The sequence below is a fragment of the Nanorana parkeri genome, unplaced genomic scaffold (assembly GCF_000935625.1).
Source record: "Nanorana parkeri isolate BGI_ZX_2015 unplaced genomic scaffold, ASM93562v1 scaffold97, whole genome shotgun sequence".
NCBI classification, from domain to species: Eukaryota; Metazoa; Chordata; class Amphibia; order Anura; family Dicroglossidae; genus Nanorana; species Nanorana parkeri.
The window spans coordinates 1,225,963-1,240,124 of NW_017306365.1; the positions used below are offsets into that span (position 1 = coordinate 1,225,963).

At 42.8% G+C, this 14,162-nt stretch overlaps 1 protein-coding gene across 1 annotated transcript in view; it reads left to right on the forward strand.

The window, feature by feature from the left end:
• Positions 1-14,162, forward strand: part of TLN2 (talin 2) — a 183,044-nt gene that overhangs the window by 83,950 nt on the left and 84,932 nt on the right. Inside the window, exons 3-5 of the mRNA XM_018552804.1 lie at positions 11,260-11,418; positions 12,193-12,290; positions 12,742-12,871. Coding sequence (XP_018408306.1) covers positions 11,283-11,418; positions 12,193-12,290; positions 12,742-12,871 — 364 coding nt within the window. The 5' untranslated portion in view covers positions 11,260-11,282. The remainder of the gene's footprint in view (positions 1-11,259; positions 11,419-12,192; positions 12,291-12,741; positions 12,872-14,162) is intronic.

The window sequence follows — 14,162 nt, forward strand, 5'->3', positions numbered from 1 at the left end:
CCCGCCGTCCTCTTCCCCGCCGGCCTCATCCCCGCCGCTACGATAGCCTCCGGTTCTCTTCCCTTAATAAATACAATTTATCAAGGGGAGATAACCACGGCAAGTGCCGCTCTCAGGGAATCTGCCGCTCCAGGCAAACGCCTTGTTTGCCTCGCGGCAGATACGCCCCTGACTACATGTCCCATAATTCCACCGCCAACTGCGCATGTTTGCCTGTCGGTAAACAGTAAACATGTTCCTTGCTGCCTGTGCATGTTGGTGCAGGCAGCAGCATATTGTCCGCTTGGAGTCTCTCTTCCTGGGGAACAGGCATCTGAGGGTGAGTCTATATGTCTCTGGAAGGCAGAGGAGCCACCCAAAAACCGGAAACCTGGGGCAGTAATCTTTAGACCAGGTCCACCAAGAAGAAAGGCAAGATTTTACAGAAGCAGCATACAAGGTAAGTACCAAGGTCAGCTGCTTTAATTGATTTTAATATTTTAGAATTTAATAACACATAATTGATACCTTTCCATGGTTTAAAAATGCATCTTTATTTTCTGTAATTCATGTGGCCTGTTTCTCTGAGAAATGTCAAAGGAGTGAGGCTGGAATACCATACCATACATGTGCACACAGACAATGACTACTCCTTTGTGTGATATATTCTGGTAATTCAACCACCGTTTCGTAGTAATGCGGTCTTATGATCATATGCAAACATTTGGTGTAATCTATGCCATGACAGCCCTCACTGCTGCTCTTAATACTTGAAGTGATCATGGACACTATTTTTATTTACATCCAATCATTCAAAATGGGATGAATAAAACTGAGTAACTTTTAGCAGTGGCATTTGTGGGTGCAAATTCTGCTGGCACATCATCCTGCAAATCTTGAGCCAGCTGTATAACAGCTGCATGGTCACTGGTATTTGTTCCCAAAGTCGGATTTGTTAAAGAATGTCAAACAGCTGTGGCTTCCAGCATCCTTTCAAACCACCTCAGACTAGGATTGTCACAGACAATGATTGCACCGTTCATATTCTTTCTTTTCCCAAGGTGCTAGCAAGCTTCTTCACAAGCAGTTTAAATGACTCCCAATTGAGGAAGTTATAAATCACAGATAAAGACCAGCAGATCCAGTTCTTTATGCAGTAAAAGAACAAGTCATATTGTTTAATGGACCACTTGTAGAATATAGAACTAAAGATACTGATACATGGGTCAGCTATTCCATTTAGAAGTATAGCTAAAGGTAAAATCTTTCTTTTAGTTTTAGATGAAGTAGACAATATTAAAAACCCCTTTGAGTTTTTTGGGGGGGGTTTTTTCCATCTGTGTCCTGTTGGGGAAATTTTCCTTGACTTTCTTTCCTGGATGCACAACAGAAAACCTCTCTTAGGCCCCATTCACACTGAGCGGATTTCCGCCTCGATATTGCACATTTTTGCAGCGCGATTTCGCGAGAAGTCGCCGGTCAATGATTTTCAATGGAGCTGTCTTAATGTACAGCTCCATGTCGCAGGTTGCGCCTGCAGGACCCTTTTTTTTGGTGGATGTCGCGTGATTTTTCTATTTTTAATGCAGCCTGACAGTGAAGGTCGCTCTACCGTCGCTGGATCATCGCTGGAACGTGGCCCCGAACAGTCGCGCTATCCTGGCCGCGCGGATCCGCTTCTAAGGTTTGTCGCTTAGTGTGAATGGGGCCTTAGACAGTTGTCACAGAAACAGGGTCCCCTGTCTTCATTGAAATTAATGGTAAAAGCCACGCTGTGTGAATGAGACCGCAAAGTGTCAGATATAGTAGATACTGACCTTGGAGTAATGCGATACAATGTGTAAAAAGTGCAAAACAAAAAAAACGCATTTATATAACATGCACCTTAGTGTAAATGTAATTGCTACAAAATATCCATAATGAAAAATCAAATGCACTAAATAACTGTGAATCAATGTGATGCAATGTGCATAGAATACCGACAAGAAAAAAGCATGTGTGTAACTTGCACTCCAGTGAAAATAATGGTTAAAAAATGTCCATGATCCTGGATCTTCAATAGTCCATTAAGTAAATAGAAGATAAAACATTGGATGTAGAATAAACTTAGTCTCCTGTGACCATCAACAGAGAAATCTTCTGGAATGCACCTCACCTTTAGCAGAGACCCACCAGGGTCTGTATGCGCTGTTCCTCTAATTTGAACCAGGTAGAGGAAGCACCTGATGCCGAATACCTCCCAGTGATTACCTCCTCTCAGGTACAGACTCTCTTGCAGTCTCAGGAATTGGAAGCAGACAGTTCATCCGAATGGCCCATGCATCAGATAAAATAAAAAGTGGAAACTCGTAGTGCAGATGGTTTGAAAAGGATACTAGACTATTTAAAAAAAGGAATACTACTCGCATATCATAGATAAAATTGAGGTATTTGGTAAGCAGCCACAGAAACTGTGTGCAAATCGCTTAGCTCCTCTACTCCACCCTACGTACGTTACATCAAAGGGCGTGACTTCATCATTGTTCAGGTGACAACCATTAAATGTTAGATCAGGGCAAACAAGTGAGTCTCCCTAGAGTGGCACACAGTAGTAAAATCCTGACAGGTTTGAACCTTAAAAACGAAAAAGAGTTTTGGATTTAAAAACTTTTGTTTTAAGTGCTTTCAGTGCATTGTTGGGATTCAACAAGAGTACATGGTGAAGTTTTGGGCCCTTAACGACAATAAATGCGTAGCAAACATTCAAATGTTGGAGATTTTGTGGTATATTTACAGGTCACATAAATTGGCTATGCTTGTTCTAGAAAGAATTTAGCATTAAAATAATATTTGGTATTTTTATGCTATCCCATTTAACAGTACATGTGCATACAGACTTGCAAACTATTTTTTGCACCCTTCCATGTGTCTCAGCTCCAGATATGACTAGATAGCCGCTGTGAAAACTTTGTGAAACACTGAACTTTACTTTAGAAGCCTGATGTCCATGAAGTCTGCCCAGATAGAATAACATCATCTCTCTTTTCTAGTTTGGCTAAAATGGTAAATTACCCATTCAGCCACTGGGGAAAGGCTGGACAAAGAACTAGAAAGCAAACTCCATATTTAGCAGCTGTTGAAATAACATGTCAGCCACACAAGGGCGTGCATTGTGTTAAATTAGGAAAGCCAAAGTAGGAAGCCAAGCCTGCATATGTAACAAGCAAATATGGCTGTCCCTATGTGGATATATATTTTAGTTTATACTTTATGTAGTAGTTTTTCTTCCAGGCATTGCTGCTGTAACAGTTTTGCTCCACTAGTTCTTGTAATATGGTGATCTTGGACGATGCCTGGTTTTGGTGCTGGAACACATTTTGCTGCGTCTCCAATACAGAACAAATTGTCAGTACTTAGATTTTTCTCACAGCCGGCAGTCAGAAACAGACCTGTTTTGGAAGTTTGAAAGTGACTGGTGACGGAGGAAGCAGAGAAAACATGGCACAGGCTTCAGGAAGTACACTCACTGACCTCCTTCTGACCCCATGACGTGGTCTGTGCATGCAGTGCATTACACAGAACTCAAGTTACTGTATACCGAGTGATCCATCTGATTTTAGCACAGTTGCAGTGTGTTGCATTGCATTAGTAACACATTGGATTGGTTTCACTTTTTTATCTGCAATTGCATCTTAATACACATTTATAACATTGTTTACATCAAGCTGATCACACACACAAACATATATTCACACTATATTGCAAAAAGTATTGGGACACCCCCCAAATCATTGGATTCAGGTGTTCCAATCACCTCCATGGCCACAGGTGTATACAATCAAGCACCTGGGCATGCAGACGCTTCTACAAACATTTGTGAAAGATTGGGTCGCTCTCAGGAGCTCAATGAATTCAAGCGTGATACCGTGATAGGTTCCCACCTGTGCAATAAGTCCATCCGTGAAATTTCCTATATACTAAATATTCCACGGTTCACCTGTTATTGGTATTATAACAAAGTGTAAGCAACAGGGAACAGCAACTCAGCCACGAAGTGGTAGGCCACGTAAAATGATAGAGCAGGGTCAGCGCATGCTGAAGCACCTAGTGCGCAGAAGTCGCCAACTGTCTGCAGAGTCAATAGCTACAGACCTGGGGGCGTGTCCTAACCATGGCGGCGTGAGGTGCTTGTTCAGAGAGCTCCGTGGCTTCAGCGTATCATCGGCACACTTACCTCTACCTAACTCCCGCTGACACCCCGGGTTTCAATATGTCTAAACGCCGGAAGGACGGGGGATCTAAAACTCAGGTCTCGGATGCCTCCATGCAGCAGTTTTTCTCTCCGAGAAATCCGGGCCCGGTGGAGCGTGGCAGATCCAAGATGGCGCCGGCCTCATCCACAAGAGCTCAGTCCCACAACACACGCCGACGGGGCTCCCCATCTCCGGATACCTCCCGGGCTGGATCCGCTTCCCCTGAGCTCCCCGGTCTGGACCCCCACGACGACGGCGAAGAGGGGACGGATGACCTGCCCAATGACATGCCGGACGGGTTTCGGGCCTTGCTACGTTACCTCCCCACCAAGCAGGACTTCGAGTCCATGGTGTCCAGGGTTGAGGCGGCCTTGCGAAAGGACCTACGAGAAGTGAAGCGGGAGGTGAGGGGACTGGCCGTGACAGTGGCGGAGGTCTCGGCTTCCTGCTCCACGATGGACTCGAGGATTGCGGCGCTTGAATCGGCGGCCCAAAGGCCAGATCCCCGCCTTACTGACCTGCAACTCCATATGGAGGACATGGAGGATAGGGGGCGACGCAACAACCTGCGCCTCCGTGGCATTCCAGAGGCCACTGGAGCCCCAGACTTGCGCCCGACCGTACAAGCAATCTTTGCATCCCTACTCGACAATGTGGACCCTGGTACCATCATCCTGGATCGGGTACATAGAGCCGCGGGGCCTAGACTGACCAACTCTACCATCCCGCGTGATGTGCTATGTCGGGTCCATTACTTCACCACGAAAGAGGAGATCCTCAGAGCAGCTTGGCGACGTAGACCCGTGGAGTTCGATGGAGTGCAGATTCAAATCCTCCCGGATCTATCTCGCAACACCCTCAGGCGTCGAGCAATCCTTCGCCCGGTCCTTGATCTAATACGCAGCACGGGGGCGACATACCGATGGGGTTTCCCGTTTCATCTAATCGTCAAGAAGGGTGAGTCCACTTACGTGCTCCGCTCCCCGAAAGATATCCCGGGCCTGGGCGGCTTCCTGCATGTGGATGTCCCACCTATTCACCAGATGGTATCGGACCCCCAAAAAATTACAAACTATTTTTCCTGAAACGTGTGGCTCTTGCTGGAGATGTGGCTTCTCCCCGGCGGACATGCTGCATGTGTTCTGGTAAAATAGCTACAGACCTCCAAACTCCATGCACAACAACAGTGCGTAGAGAGCTTCATGGAATGGGTTTCCACGGCCGAGGAGCTGCATCCAACCACTACATCACCAATTGCAATGCAAAGCGTCGGATGCAGTGGTGTAAAGCACGCCGCCACTGGACTCTAGAGAAGTGTTCTCTGGAGAGACAAATCACGCTTGGGCTTGGCCCCTTAGTTCCAGCGAAGGGAACTCTTAAGGCATCAGCATAATAAGGCATTTTAGATATCGTGCTCCCAACTTTGTGGGAACAGTTTGGGGATGGCCCCTCCCTGTTCCAACATGACTGCACACCAGTGCACAAAGCAAGGTCCATAAAGACATGAATGAGCGAGTTTGGGGTGGAGGAACTTGACTAGCCTGCGCAGAGTTCTGACCACAACCCAATAGAACACCTTTGGGATACTAGAGCGGAGACTGAGAGCCCGGCCTTCTCGTCCAACATCAGTACCTGACCTCACAAATGCGCTTCTGTAAGAATGGTCAAACATTCCCATAGACGCACTCCTAAACCTTGTGGACAGCATTCCCAGAAGAGCCCCAGAGGAGTTGAAGGTGTCCCAATACTTTTGGCAATATAGAGTGTGTGTATGTATATGTATGTATGTAATGTGTGTGTGTGTGTGTGTGTATATATATATATATATATAAGTTGCTAGAGGGCCAGACCATTATAAATAGGGAAGCAGGTTGTTTACCACGACAGTAGAAGTGATTTTTTTGTTCTGAAGATATGGGTAAAGTGTTTAAAGACTGGACTGTCAGCCGAAAATCTGGGTCTGAACATGCGAATTGTGGCCGTCAGCGACTAGTCAATGTTAGGGCAGAACGGAGAGTGACAAGACTGGTACAAGACAACAGAAGGGCAACAGTGCAGTGTCAGATTCCTCGCATCACCTTTCAACATCTCGTGGAGTCACGAGGCGGCCCAACTAAGTCATTTCGTGGAGTCGTCTCGTGGCCCAGCGAAGTACTGACGGGGTGGTCATAATAATCTGGCCACTCAGTGTATATGTACATATATATGTGTGTGTGTAATATATATATAGAGCCAGCTGCCTGGTGCAGCTGGCTCATGTTGATGCAGTAGGGCTAATTGCAGCATTGTAATATTATTATTTTTTTAAAGTTGGGTAGCTCTAGACCAGTGGTGGTGAACCTTGGCACTCCAGCTGTTTTGGAACTACAAGTCCCATGAGGCATTGCAAGGCTCTGACAGCCACAGACATAACTCCCAGAGGCAGATGCATGTTGGGATTTGTAGTTTTGGCACAGCTGGAGTGCCAAGGTTCGCCACCACTGCTCTAGACCATCTATGTCCTGTGCTCAGATGAACCAACACTGCTGTAGATAACCCCAACACTAAAGAGTGGCGAGAGATGCCTAAAATTCCATCACTGAACTTGGCAAAGCATTTGTTTTGTTCTGACCTTGTTCAGCTTGCTTGTTTTGTTGCAGGATATAAAATCAACAATGTATTTTCTTTTCTAGCCTTTGCTGTGCTTTGCCATTTACAGTAACCATATTGTTCTTGTCATTTGTCATAGTTTGTGAATAGCACTTTATTAAATATTTTCATTTCTTATTTGTGGGGCATGTATACTTGGCTATCTGTTTTCTTGATAGTCAGCCCTTTTCTATATTCAGGTCTGTAACCTGAATATGTACTATATTTCCTCTCCTAAACGCTTGTTGTTTCTGTTGCTAATCTTAGAAGAACCATTTGAAAAAGGCAGCCTGGAAAAATGAGGACGTTTCATAAGGTTTCATTTCACAACTTGTGGGATATGAATGGCTGGTATTCTAACGACAGTTGCATGCCTGTAAGAGGCTTTAAAGTACCAGGGACCATCACTAGTTGTGCTCTATGGATTAAACGTGTGAAGATTTAGCAGGCGGATCTGTGCAATTTGAGCCATGCATTTGTTACCATGTTGAAAACGGGTACATGCACTAGAATTTACATAGGTTAGACATGCTTGCTTTCCTTCCATGTGTAAAAACTTTTTGACCGAGATTTATTAGTCAATATGCTTGGTAAATCTCTCACAAAAACAGCTGCAGCTTAATTCTATCTAGACAATTCACATTTATAAAATTGCACTCAAGGAGTTCAAGGGGGACAAGTGTATGTGAGCAGATTTAAAGAGTAGTCCTATATACTGCAGCTGCGTTTGGTGTGGAATCTGTTACTGGTGCTTCACGGAGTGTGTGGTACTTTGCTATAATTATGTCAGCTTTTGTTCCCTTCAATACTGGGTGGCTCTTTTAAGAATATGACCCCCAAATAGTTGGTATTACTAACTCATTGGAGCAACATTCATCATATTCCCAGAGAATTTTTATGGAAGTCATTCTGATTTGAGAAAGCTAGTCGGATGACCAGCGAAACGTCTTCCAGAAAAAAAGTCCAGTTGCCTTGATTTACTTTTTACAGATAAATCTACCTAATAGTTGTCAGTTTAACACAAATGTCACTAAATCCGGTGTCCCTCAATTAACTTGAAGAAAAGGATATTTTGTGTGTTTTGAGTAAAGAAAATTCCTTTTTTATGTTTTTATAAAAGTAGTTTCCAGAACAAATTTTGAACAAGTGTAGCGAGCAAGTACAGTATTTGTTTTCCTCCCTAATTGACGGTCATCTACTTGATATGAATTTTGTTCGGGGCAAAGGGCCAAATGCATTGGTCTCCCTTTTGTTCCAGTTCTAAATATTGCTGCCTTTATCTCACCTGTCCTGATTGGGTATTTAGAGCTGAATTTAATTTGCCCTTTAGAGTTCACAGTTTCTCTTGTAATACCATGCCTATAGGAATGCATTGTTTGGACAACAGCGTGGGCTTTCCATGTCACTTAGTGCTCATTGTTTTCAGTCTGGATCGTTTAGTGTATGGTATGAAATGTTATGAAGTGTGTGGTCCCCATTGTTGTATCTCTGCCAGATCTGTAGCAAAGATAATCCATTCACACCTAGGCTAGTGCTTCATTCACCACCTTTCTGTGTTGCAGTCCTGGCTTCATTTGATCTGCAGCCTACTATCTTTTGTGTCTGTCCGACCTATGTTTACTTCTGTGTTGCTTTCAAAGAAGCTTTTGTGTACTAGCAATTAGTTGCTGGTTTCTACTTTCTGCTATTGCTGTTCTTATGATTATTACTTTGTTGCTAAGTCAGAGATAATATGTATAACGCCTATAGAACTAAGCTTTACTGGAGGCATACCAGTACAGGATGTATTTAATTGCTTTTATGGATACTTCATTTTTTTACTTTGTTGTACTGATCTAAGGCTGGGCACACACCTTACAACCATTGCAAGACTTTTGTCTTGCGCTGGTTGAGGGGCGGGCTTCCGATGACCGCAATGCCGAACGGGCAGTGTGCGCTTGCGCACATCGGCCCGTCTGGCTTTTATTTTACGAACATGCTACACACCCGCCGATCATCGTACGATGCTCGGCGGGTTTTCAAACATGTTCGTAAGTTTAAAGTCGTGCGACCTTACAGTAGTAGAGGTCGCACGGCTTCCAAACACCTTATGATAATCGTACGATTTCCCGCGATTATCGTACGAATATAGCACGATTATCGCAAGGTGTGTGGGGACCTTTAGGCTAGGTTCACACCTAGGCAACACCACCAACCCCCGGCAATCGTGCACGATTCTGTGCGGTCAGGAGTCCCCAAGGTGTGAACCGATCACGCTGTGGGTGCTATTATATTCTAATGGCACCCCAGTCGTGCCGGACAGCCACGCGTCATGTATTATCGCAAAAAAGGTACTTGTACCTTTTTTCTGCAATTGCCGCCTGCATTGTACAGGTCCGCGCAATCCCAGGACGCGCGTCTTGGGTGTCGTGCGGTATAGTGCAGGTGTGAACCTAGCCTAAGAACAAACCTTTTGAATTGTATGTCTAAAGCTAGAACATCTGTTCTGCATTGTCCCTTATATTGGTCATACAAAAGTTAGATTTTTCTTTGCTCTGATTTTTGTTAGATCAGCAAATTGTAACAGTAACTCCAGCTAATTTTTACCAGGAGGTGGCGAGTCACTTTGCTAACAAACCTGATTCGGTATGTGAAGTGGACAAGTGGTCTAACTTACTATTTCAACTCTGTCATTGTATAGTACTCCAACCTTCAAATCCAGAAATGTGCTCTCTCCCTCTGGATAACCTCCAGTCACCTGGCATGACTTAGTAGGGAATATGACTTTTAATACTGCCGTGGGTTACTGGGCATGAAGTCATGTTCAATGTGTGACATAAGTGGTCAAATAAAAAAAACTACTGTACTTTGTTTTTAGAACAGCAATAGTACAGAGAATTTAGCATTATTTGGCTATTTATCTTGGCTCCCTTTTTACACAAGATGTGGTATAATACAGATTTTCTAATGTCCCTGTTACACACACATTCACCTCCTGTGATGAGTTAAAAATTGGGCAATCCCTCATAAACATATGTCCTTTTGAACCCAGAGCTGGAAGACATGGTTAGCACTCTTGGATGAAGTAAATTCTGTTGAACTGTTCACTGATGTGTAATGCACACTTTGATGGTTGTTAAGTCTCCGCACACTGCTTGTTAAATTAATTTCTTCTTGGAATTGTTGCATTTTGAGAAGGTGTATTGTTGCTCTCACCACTGGGAAACGGGCAGATCATGCGATTTGTTAAACATATGCACCCTTTTTCACAGGCACTGAAGATGTTAAATCTTCCCTATGACTTAGTTTACGATTAATTTCAGTGTTCCTTAGAAGCAAACCCTATCCTTTTGCTATTTTAATCCACCGAGCCATCTTTGTGATCCATCCACTGCCTTCTATTTCTTCTCTTTAACCCCTTCATCTTTCAGCCTTCTCTTTGTCTTGCACTTTATCTCCTTTTTTTTTTTTAACCAACAAAGTATTGTTAAGCTAAACATTTTCCTTGTCTTCTGTCCATCTTTTCAGTCACATTCCTCTGCAACTGTTATAGTGTCCCTGGGGATGTTCTCTGCTGTGTTGTAACGTTATATGTTTTGCTATATTTGATCAGAGTGGAATGTTATCTTTTCTGTCATAATATTCCCATGACACCATCTTTGTAATTGATATGTATATTTTATATACTAAATTGGTTTGGCTTTTAAAAGGGCTCAAAGCAAACACTACAGAGTAATTCATGTCAGTCGTTTTAATCATGCATGGATTGTTGCACTTTCAGGATGTTGTTGAACCAGCTAATTGTTGAAACCAGAGTCCTATAGTAGTATGCAAGATGATCAAGAGCACGAATGACTTGCAAACAAGTAATTACACAGAAAAGAAATCGTCCAACTTTTATTTGAATGCCAAAAAAATTATTTAGCCACTAAACTACATCCTGCACTAGAGTGCACAGGAAAGCTATGTGTGTGGGTACTTACAAGAGGTTAGAACTGTTATCATGCCCTCGTTACCATCTTTTCTTAAATTGTATTGTGACTGTAATGTCTTCCTTATATTGTAAAGCGCTGTGCAAACTATTGGCGCTATATAAATCCTGTATAATAATAATCATTCTCTCACATTCTGTAACTTTTAGCTGTCCTTAAATGTTCAATTTTCATGCTGGATATAACATCTATAGCAAAAATAGTGGTATATTTAAAAAGCACTGAATTTGAAATTCACCAAATATTCACTGCAAGTTAATTTTTGAAGTTAAAATATTTTAAATGACAGTGATTTTCCACCAGTGAATGTTTGGTGAAAGTCACATTTACTGCTTTAGAAATATGTCCCATAGTGTAATGTCTGCATGTTTATTAACGTTATCTTAGAATGCACTGTATTTTTTGTGAATGTGTACATATTGCTAATAGTGTTCTTCGTGTTTTCACAGGTTTTGTCCAGTTAGCAGTCACCATGGTTGCCCTGTCGTTGAAAATCTGCATCCGGCAATGCAATGTGGTGAAGACTATGCAGTTTGAACCATCAACTGCAGTCTATGATGCCTGCCGGATCATACGGGAGAGGGTCCCTGAGGCTCAGACAGGTCAAGGTACGTACTTATTGCATGGTGTTCTTCTTTATATTTTTTCTTAATAGCGAACAACTATTGCTACAACCGTGTGTTACTTTAGATAAGAACACATATTCATTCTGCTTACCATATAATCCAATTTATCACCCAGAATTAACACCAAAACAAAATTGGCTTGTAAACAATATTTTTTTATTTTACAAGATTAAAGGATAATTAAACCCTTCCATTTTTGCATCACTATTAATGAACAGGATGGCTGTCATTTGTTTTATTCTGAATATTTATTTAGTGTAGATTTTAAATACCTTTTTTATACTCTCAGAATAAATGTGTGCTTAGAATCATTTGGCTGCCATTGGTAAACGCATCCCTTGCAATTTTTGTTCTTGCCTGACTGTTCTACTGATGCAAATACTTCAGTACTTTGAGTTACTGACTGAGAATTAATATGTAGCTCACTGGACCAAGTTCTGACTTTCCTCTTACTTCCTAGCCCATATGCTTGTTCTGGGTCAGTAAGAACTAAGGCAACTCTCATTTTTCAGGATATGATCAGCAGTGGAAGCCCCCATATTTTCCTCTATACAGTTTTCCTTTAAGATATCTTGTGTCTATGTGCTGTTACTCTGTGCTTATGGCTTTTTCATATGGTTCCATTGTTTGTACTGCGTCTGTTTTGTACAATAGAAGTTCTTGTTCAAAGGAACAGTACTGTTTTGTGCTGCATTCAGCAGCTGGGCACAGACCCCAGAGTCTCCATCTGACTTGACCTCTTCTTTTTGCCCACAGCACTAGATTTTGGCCTGTTCTTATCAGATGAAGACCCAAGGAAAGGAATCTGGCTGGAGGCTGGCAGGACCCTGGATTACTATATGCTGAGGAATGGGGTAAAAGAGGTCAAATTATTCATGCATTACATATACATTGCTTAGTTATTGAAACACATTAATATACAAAAATCAACCATGTAGATTTGAATACACATAAAAACATGTTTGCAGAATAGTGTTTTTTTCTAGAGTTCATTGAGCTTTACAAATATATGGTAGTAACAAAATATTTAACAGTCTTAATTTCAACAAATATTCAACAGAATTGCTACCCAGTAAATTGCTCACTCAGTTTGCGCTTACCAGAGTTAATGACAATATCACTTTGCATGTCCTTGACGCTATAACATTGTAACTATGCAGTAAGAAACGCCTTAAAGATCCGTTCTTCATCACAATTCAGTGGCACCTTATCCGAGGCTCTAATGTCCATCATGGTGTTGTATCATTTTGTCAATTTACATTTTATTTTCTGTTTATATTGTATCTCGTCTTCTGTTGCTGTCAGGATGTTCTGGAATATAAGAAGAAACAACGACCACAGAAAATTAGAATGCTGGATGGAGCCGCAAAAATGATTATGGTAGATGACTCAAAAACTGTAGGGGAACTTCTAGTGACCATATGCAGCAGGATAGGTGAGAACCTTTTATGCTATTGGGGAAAACAGTTGGATCTTTGGTGAAAGATAATGTTCTAAAGCCAAATCTTCTTTTTTTTTTTTATGTGTAATAATGGTTCGTAATCTCTCGGGTGTATATTCATATCTGCTGGGTAGACTTATCCTCTTTTTGTCAAGGATTTTTCAGCTGATACCAGGACAGGACCGGTTCCGCTGACAATAGTCTCACAGGATTTTTCTCCTCACTTGGGAGAGATTTCCTTTCACTTCTTGTTATATCTAGGCACAGAAAGTGAAGGAAAATCTATCCATCAGCAAACAGCAAAAAAAATGTTTTTTTAAATCTGTCAGGTTTAACCATTTCATACTCCATCCACAGGTAAAAAAAGATGTTGGCTAGCTATAAGTACACGTTAATTCTCTTTTAATGGTAGAAGATGCTTAAAAGGGTTTCATCCCATTCATTTTATTATTCATAGAATAACTTTTATTTAACACCAACTCCCTCAATACTTTTGCAGTCCTCAAGAACTAGATGTGGTTGTGACTAGTGATGGGCTCGGACGTGTTCGCAAGCGCCTCGTGTCGAGCCCGCCGGGAAGCTGTCAGCGTGCAGGGCCAATCACAGGCACTGAGACATTTCCCGATCTCTGCAGCTGCGGACCGGGAACATGTCTCAGTGCCTGTGATTAGCCCTTGGCGCTGACAGCTTCCCGGCGGGCTCGGCACAAGGCGCTTGCGAACACGTCCGAGCCCATCACTAGTTGTCACTACTTACTCTTTTGGCAGTCACCATTAAAGGCGTTGCAGAACATGCATAGCTGTCTCAGTTAAGTGCCATTTTTTAGCACATGAGGAGCTCTAAGGTACAGTAATTTTTTTTTCTTGATTGTCCATTAAGGGACACAGAAATTCAGGAATTCTGAAACGGTCGGATTATTTATGCTGCCACCTACAGGAAGTTTGAACACTGGCAAATAGAAAATACAGTTAAAGAAGAACTACGAGGTGAGTGCTTTTCACTCGCCTCGTAGTTCTAGCCGACCTGTGACAATGAGACTGTCACAGGTCGGCTCAGTAGATCGGGAGGTGAGCGAACACATACTGGCGTTCGCTCACCTCTTGATCCTGTCACGGCTCTCTGCCGTGACAGGGGAGGGGCTGGATTCCCCGCTCCGATCCGCCAGCGCTGACTGGTGGAACGGACGTGGGAGGGGGCGGGTACAGCTGGCTCTGCCTCTAGATAGGCAGAGCCAGCTGTCAGTCACGCAGCTGGGCGGATCCCGGCACAATTGTCGGTATCCGGT